At 40.5% G+C, this 7,984-nt stretch overlaps 1 protein-coding gene across 1 annotated transcript in view; it reads right to left on the bottom strand.

The window, feature by feature from the left end:
* Window positions 1-231: 231 nt before the first annotated feature.
* The window catches only part of DCST2 (DC-STAMP domain containing 2), an 86,195-nt gene continuing 78,442 nt past the window's right edge, over window positions 232-7,984 (bottom strand). The window contains exons 9-10 of the mRNA XM_053719670.1: window positions 2,068-2,235; window positions 232-389 (exon numbers count right to left, since the gene is read on the bottom strand). Of these exons, the coding sequence (XP_053575645.1) occupies window positions 232-389; window positions 2,068-2,235 (326 nt within the window). The remainder of the gene's footprint in view (window positions 390-2,067; window positions 2,236-7,984) is intronic.

Raw genomic sequence — 7,984 nt, 5'->3', positions numbered from 1 at the left:
TTTTTTCTCACTGCAGCTGATTTCATTGCAATTTTTAACTGCTGCTATATATTAAAAAAACATAAAAAATTGCTCTATTATCCAGTTAATCAACACATTGCCAATTGAGCTGGTGCTTTAGTGTAACTGTCTACTTTGAATTTAAAATAACCGTCAGAAAAAATAAAAAAAAAGTGGAAAAAAGTTATGCCTCTGGGCATAGGAGTACAGTCCCAGCATGCTCATGTAATTTCAACTGCCCATAAGAAATGTTTTTAAAAATACATTTTCTTCTTTTCCCAACTTTACCTGCTCCCGTGATGGGTAGTACCAGGCACAGATGGAGTGTCTTAAGCGGTTGATATAAACCCCAAACAGAGAAATAAAGAAGGCAACTCCGAACATAACACCTGAGTAAAGAAAGGAGAGATATGATCAGTAATGGTAAGTAGCAAACATGGCTGCCTGCCTTATGCCAGTCATCCTGTCTTATAAAGTTGTCTGTAAAAGGACCCTCTAGGGTTTAGATTACGAGTGGAGCACTAACAGTTATGCACAAACGGAAAAGGGTTTATCACTAGCGTTTCTGCGCGTCAGGGTTTTTGCTCATATTACAAGTTGAAAGTAAATGTGATCACTTGAGCACAATTGAAGTTAATGCTCGATGGCTTAGAGCGACCTCAGAGCTCTGGTTAACTGTTTCACAAAACAAAAAAGTGTCCAAAAACTACATTACAATGTACAGTTACACTCATAGCACCATCTAATAATATATATATATAAAAAAATATTGCACAAAAAAGTTATAAGGGCTCAAATATATGAGCTCTCAGGTGTTAGAAAAAAAGGCAGGCAAAGGGCTTTAACATAGAAATACATAAATATTCATGTCTTAAGATGTATATGTATGTGGGTATATATGTATGTATATATATATATATGTATATGTATATATATATATATATATATATATATATATACACACAGTTGTGCTCATAAGTTTACTTACCCTGGCAGAATTTATGATTTCTTGGCCATTTTTCAGAGAATATGAATGATAACACAAAAACGTTTCTTTTACTCATGGTTAGTGTTTGGCTGAAGCCATTTATTATCAATCAACTGTGTTTACTCTTTTTAAATCGTATAACAAAAACTACCCAAATTACCCTGATCAAAAGTTTACATACCCTGGTGATTTTGGCCTGATAACCTGCACACAAGTTGACACAAAGGGGTTTGAATGGCTATTAAATGTAACCATCCTCACCTGTGATCTGTTTGCTTGTAATTAGTCTGTGTGTATAAAAAAATTAATTAATTAATTTTAATGAATTTTGGTTTAACCATGAAAATAGCTTTACCAATGCAGCAACCAGAAATCTATCTCCTACTGATGAGTTCCAAAAAGAACGAAACAGGCTTGTCTAGTGAGTGATTTCTGGTTTGCTGTCAAAATCCTGTTAAAAGGATCGCTGTGTCAAAACAGTATTTCTGAAGCAAAAAATTGAGAATTTGCATATCTAATTTGCATATCTTACCCACAATTCTCTTGTGCATTGGTAACATTGTATATTAAGAATTTCTGGGGAAAAACAAGCAGGGATACTTGCCTAGATGTGCTAATTTCCTATGCAAAAAATATTTACATTGATTTATATATATATATCTGTATATATCTATACCTATATATAATCATGTATATAAATATATATATATATATGTTGTACCAAAATACCATCATATATATATTTAGAAAATGTATTTATGAATAAACAGAACATATTCTTCTATGGGAAAAACACTGGAATGTGAAATATTCATATTTTCATATAGGATTAGTGCACTTGAAAATATGCAATCGTGTTTGCGCACAAGTAGGGTGTTAGGTTTTTCCACTTTTTTTGCTTAATTGACTTCTATGGGGAAATAGGTTATCGTATGCGCAATATTCTAAGTTTGGTACCTCGATGTGTGCAAAAAACTTACTTCTAGAACAGTTAACGCTTGAGCGGGAGGGTTAAATAATGCTCCACTTGTAATCTGGCCCTAGATCTTTTATGTAAGACTGACCCACATAGTGCATACCGAGGAGGACATATCCTCTGTAGTCCGGTTCTGACGGAACAATGGCACATTTCTTGGAGACAACGCTTACATTACCCCTCTGCAGTATGTCAAATGCAGCCACAATGTTTCTGTAAATGTCGGCAGTGTAACCCGATCCATTCACATGTACACTGATGACCACAGGAGCTGTTAGAGGAGAGAACAAAATCAGGGAACCTGTCAGAGCCAGAAGACTTGTGTGCCGCAGGAACACTAAATATTCATATATTTATATGAATTGTAAGATCCAAACTAGAATCGTGGGATTCTTCAGAAAGAAAGGATTTTCAGAGTAAGAGGAGACACTTTAGAAATAGGGAATTAGGGGTCAGTTAGACATATGGGACTGTAATAAAGAGATATAGGAAACCATGTGGTAGCACTGGATCATCTTGTTTCTCAACCTGGGGATCATGTATCTTGGGGCAAGGTGTACTTGGTGACTTGCCCTATCATTAATGTGTTGCATTAAGTGTATCACAGATAGTGTTTCTCAGTTCTACCCTCAAGCACTAATAACACACCAGATTCTTAATCCCTGCCTGGGCTGCTCACTCATTGTCTCTGACTCACTTTACTCAGGTAGGGAAATTATTCCAATCTGGCCGGTTAGTGACATTTAAGGATGGAAACTGAGAAACATTGATATAAAGTGTGTCACAAGGAAAGTGCAAGGTTAAGTGTATAGCACTGTGAAAACATGTCACAGAAACATATGCCATATATAGGGACACAGAAACATATGCAATGATGAAATCTGCAAGGTAAAGTGTATAGCACTGTGAAAACGTGTCACAGAGACATGTGCCAGATATAGGGCCACAGAAACATATGCAATGATGAAATGTGCAAGGTAAAGTGCATAGCACTGTGAAAAGGTGTCCCAGAGAATGTAAGAATATATTTAACCATACTGACACCATTTTAAGATTAGTTCATTATATTGCATTATAACGTGGTTAGTTATGCTGTGAGAAATATGCTGAGGTTAGAATTTTAGTTTCATATGCAACAATTGTATCTAAAGAGTGGCCTTGCTATGTATTGGCGATGTGCCTGGATATACTTTTATCTAACACTCCACGCCCATTAAAATACTCCTATTTATTCCTTCTGTTTAATATAGTTCTTTGTTCTAAACTAGCCTGTGTAAAATGGTCTGACTATGATACGTCATTGTTTAACCCCATATACTGTAACCATTGTCTATAAAAGTATGTTATGCCTTATAATAAACAGAACAGTGATTAGACTTTACTTGCTGCCTGTCTGATTCCTGTTAACTGAGATATCTCAAGTGACTCATTCAGTTCCAAGTGAAGGTGTAGAATACTGCTAAGTGTCAAGTGATACCCCCGGTCATAACAATTCTGGTGTCAGAGCGTGGGATTCACACAGGGGTAAGAAGATAAGTGTTTTCATTTTGCTTTTTCCTCTGTGAATCTGAACCCAAAGTCTGGCTGGCGTTAATACTATATAAAGGGTTAAAGTCCCTTTATAAGGGGTTAAACTCCCCTAAACAGGTAGGAGTCCTGCCATTAAGCGTGGGTTTGAGTCCTAGCACAAGGTAATAGTGTGAGTTAAAGTCTCACCTTATTTTTCAAGTTCAAGTCTTGCTATAACAAGAGTTTATCTCATTTTAAGGGTTAAAGTCCCTTATATAGTCATATAGTATAGTTTAGTTTAAATATCACTGGAGCTGAGTGGTCACTTGCTGATGCTACTTAATTGCTTATTTCATTGCTAATCTTATTTTGTTGTGAATGCGGGCTCAGTTCAAAGTAAAATGTAAGGCTTAGTGATAAGTGCTGTAGCTTGTTCCATACTGTGCTCATGGAGAAAAGTTCTTGACTTCCTGTACATAATGTTGTAATGTGACATGACAGGATGTATCTTGAAAAATAGCTTGGAATGTGAAAACCCTTTATTTTTGTTTTATGGTCTGAGATTCTGTGAAATTTATGTGTAAGGAGTGTTTGTCTGATGTTTCACTGTGTCCTGTGTTACGTGTAAAAGGTTTACTCCCCACTAAATATCTGAGTATTTATTATCTTGTCTAAAAATAATTTGTTCAAAATTGCTGGGAAATGGCCATTCTTAACTATTTCGGACAATCTTAAATACATTTTAAAATTTGGTGGAGAGTTCATCTTGTCGTGTTTCTAATGTCTCTGGTATGTTTGAAAACAGAATTTATGCTTACCTGATAAATTACTTTCTCTTACGGTGTATCCAGTCCACGGATTCATCCTTACTTGTGGGATATTCTCATTCCCTACAGGAAGTGGCAAAGAGAGCACACAGCAGAGCTGTCCATATAGCTCCCCCTCAGGCACCGCCCCCCCCAGTCATTCGACCGATGGTTAGGAGAAAAAGGAGAAACCATAGGGTGCAATGGTGACTGTAGTTTTACAAAAATAAATTTGAACCTGACCTAATTGCCAGGGCGGGCCGTGGACTGGATACACCGTAAGAGAAAGTAATTTATCAGGTAAGCATAAATTCTGTTTTCTCTTACATGGTGTATCCAGTCCACAGATTCATCCTTACTTGTGGGATACCAATACCAAAGCTTTAGGACACGGATGAAGGGAGGGAACAAGTCAGGTAACCTAAACGGAAGGCACCACTGCTTGCAAAACCTTTCTCCCAAAAATAGCCTCCGAAGAAGCAAAAGTATCGAATTTGTAAAATTTGGCAAAAGTATGCAGTGAAGACCAAGTCACTGCCTTACAAATCTGTTCAACAGAAGCCTCATTCTTGAAAGCCCATGTGGAAGCCACAGCTCTGGTGGAATGAGCTGTAATTCGTTCAGGAGGCTGCTGTCCAGCAGTCTCATAAGCCAATCGGATGATGTCTTTTAGCCAGAAGGAAAGAGAGGTAGCAGTCGCTTTCTGACCTCTCCTCTTACCAGAATAGACAACAAACAAGGATGATGTTTTTCTGAAATCTTTAGTTGCATTTAAATAGAATTTTAAAGCATGAACCACATCAAGATTGTGTAACAGTCGTTCCTTCTTAGAAACTGGATTAGGGCACAGAGAAGGAACAATGATTTCCTGGTTAATATTCTTATTAGAAACCACTTTTGGAAGGAAACCAGGTTTGGTACGCAAAACAACCTTATCTGCATGGAACACCAGATAGGGTGAATTACACTGCAAAGCAGACAATTCTGAAACTCTTCGAGCAGAAGAAATAGCTAAATTTAGACTCCATGGAGGAGCCACAGGTTTATAGACAGGCTTAATTCTAACTAGAGCCTGTGCAAACGCCTGAACGTCTGGTACTGCTGCCAGACGCTTATGTAACAGGATAGACAGAGCAGATATCTGTCCCTTTAAGGAACTAGCTGACAATCCTTTCTCCAATCCTTCTTGGAGAAAAGACAATATCCTTGGAATCCTAATTTTACTCCATGAGTAACCTTTGGATTCACACCAACAAAGATATTTCCGCCATATCTTATGGTAAATTTTCCTGGTGACAGACTTTCTGGCCTGGATCAGAGTATCTATAACTGATTCAGAGAACCCACGCTTAGCTAGAATTAAACGTTCAATCTCCAAGCAGTCAGTTGCAGAGAAACTAGATTTGGATGCTTGAATGGACCCTGTATTAGAAGATCCTGCCTCGATGGCAGTTTCCATGGTGGAACCGATGACATGTCCACTAGGTCTGCATACCAAGTCCTGCGTGGCCAAGCAGGCGCTATCAGAATTACCAAAGCCTTCTCCTGTTTGATTCTGGCTACTAGCCGAGGGAGAAGAGGAAACGGTGGAAAGACATAAGCTAGACTGAAGGACCAAGGCGCTACTAGAGCATCTATCAATGCCGCCTTGGGATCCCTGGACCTGGATCCGTAAAGAGGAAGTTTGGTGTTCTGACGGGACGCCATCAGATCCAATTCCGGAATGCCCCATAGCTGGGTCAGCTGAGCAAAAACCTCCGGGTGGAGTTCCCACTCCCCTGGGTGAAAAGTCTGACGACTCAGAAAATCCACCTCCCAGTTGTCTACTCCTGGGATGTGAATAGCAGATAGGTGGCAGGAGTGATCCTCCGCCCATTTGATGACCTTGGTTACTTCCTTCATCGCTAGGGAACTCTTTGTTCCTCCCTGATGATTGATGTACGCTACAGTCGTGATGTTGTACGACTGAAATCTGATGAATTTGGCCTCCGCTAGTTGAGGCCATGCCTGGAGCGTATTGAATATCGCTCTCAGTTCCAAAATGTTTATCGGGAGAAGAGATTCTTCCCGAGACCATAGGCCCTGAGCTTTCAGGGAGTCCCAGACCGCACCCCAGCCTAACAGACTGGCATCGGTCGTGACAATGATCCACTCCGGTCTGCGGAAGCACATTCCCTGAGACAGGTGATCCTGAGACAACCACCAGAGAAGAGAGTCTCTGGTTTTCTGGTCCATTTGTATTTGAGGAGACAAATCTGCATAATCTCAATTCCACTGTTTGAGCATGCACAGTTGTAGTGGTCTGAGATGAATCCGGGCAAAAGGGACAACGTCCATTGCCGCAACCATTAATCCGATTACCTCCATGCACTGAGCCACAGAAGGCAGAGGAATGGAATGAAGAACTCGGCAAGTAGTTAAAAGCTTTGACTTCCTGACCTCTGTCAGAAATATTTTCATTTCTACCGAGTCTATTAGTGTTCCCAGGAAGGGAACCCTTGTGAGCGGGGACAGAGAACTCTTTTCTACGTTCACCTTCCACCCGTGAGACCTTAGAAAGGCCAGAACAATGTCCGTATGAGCCTTGGCTTTGTGAAAAGACGACGCCTGTATTAAGATGTCGTCTAGGTAAGGTGCTACTGCAATGCCCCGCGGTCTTAGTACCGCTAGAAGGGACCCTAGCACCTTTGTGAAAATTCTGGGAGCGGTGGCCAACCCAAAAGGAAGGGCCACGAACTCGTAATGCGTGTCTAGAAAGGGGAACCTTAGGAACTGATGATGATCTTTGTGGATTGGAATATGTAGGTACGCATCCTTTAGATCCACGGTAGTCATATATTGACCTTCATGGATCATTGGTAAGATTGTCTGAATGGTTTCCATTTTGAAAGATGGAACTCTGAGGAATTTGTTTAGAATTTTTAGATCCAGGATTGGCCTGAAAGTTCCTTCCTTTTTGGGAACTACAAACAGGTTTGAGTAAAATCCCAGTCCTTGTTCTGCAATTGGAACTGGGTGTATCACTCCCATTTTTAGAAGATCTTCTACACAGCGTAAGAACGCCTGTTTCTTTGTCTGGTCTGAAGACAAACGAGAAATGTGGAACCTTCCCCTTGGAGGAGAGTCCTTGAATTCTAGAAGATACCCCTGAGCAACAATTTCTAATGCCCAGGGATCTGGAACATCTCTTGCCCAAGCCTGAGCAAAGAGAGAAAGTCTGCCCCCTACCAGATCCGGTCCCGGATCGGGGGCTACCCCTTCATGCTGTCTTGGTAGCAGCCGCAGGCTTCTTGGCCTGCTTACCCTTGTTCCAGCCCTGCAAAGGCTTCCAGGTTGCTTTGGGCTGGGAAGCGTTATGCTCCTGCTTTGCGGTTGCAGAGGTTGAAGCAGGTCCGCTCCTGAAGTTGCGAAAGGAGCGAAAATTAGCCTTGTTTTTGGCCTTAAACGGTCTATCTTGTGGAAGAGCATGGCCCTTTCCCCCAGTGATATCCGAAATAATTTCTTTCAACTCTGGGCCGAATAGGGTCTTTCCCTTGAAAGGAATATTTAATAGTTTTGTTTTGGACGACACGTCAGCCGACCACGATTTGAGCCAAAGCGCTCTCCGCGCCATAATGGCAAAACCAGAATTTTTCGCCGCTAACTTAGCTAATTGGAAAGCGGCATCTGTGATAAAGGAATTAGCCAGCTTTAGAGCATGAATTC

Source organism: Bombina bombina, chromosome 1 (assembly GCF_027579735.1).
Source record: "Bombina bombina isolate aBomBom1 chromosome 1, aBomBom1.pri, whole genome shotgun sequence".
Classification (NCBI taxonomy): domain Eukaryota; kingdom Metazoa; phylum Chordata; class Amphibia; order Anura; family Bombinatoridae; genus Bombina; species Bombina bombina.
The sequence above is the reverse complement of the archived record's forward strand: the minus strand, read 5'-3'. Positions and strand labels throughout refer to the sequence as shown.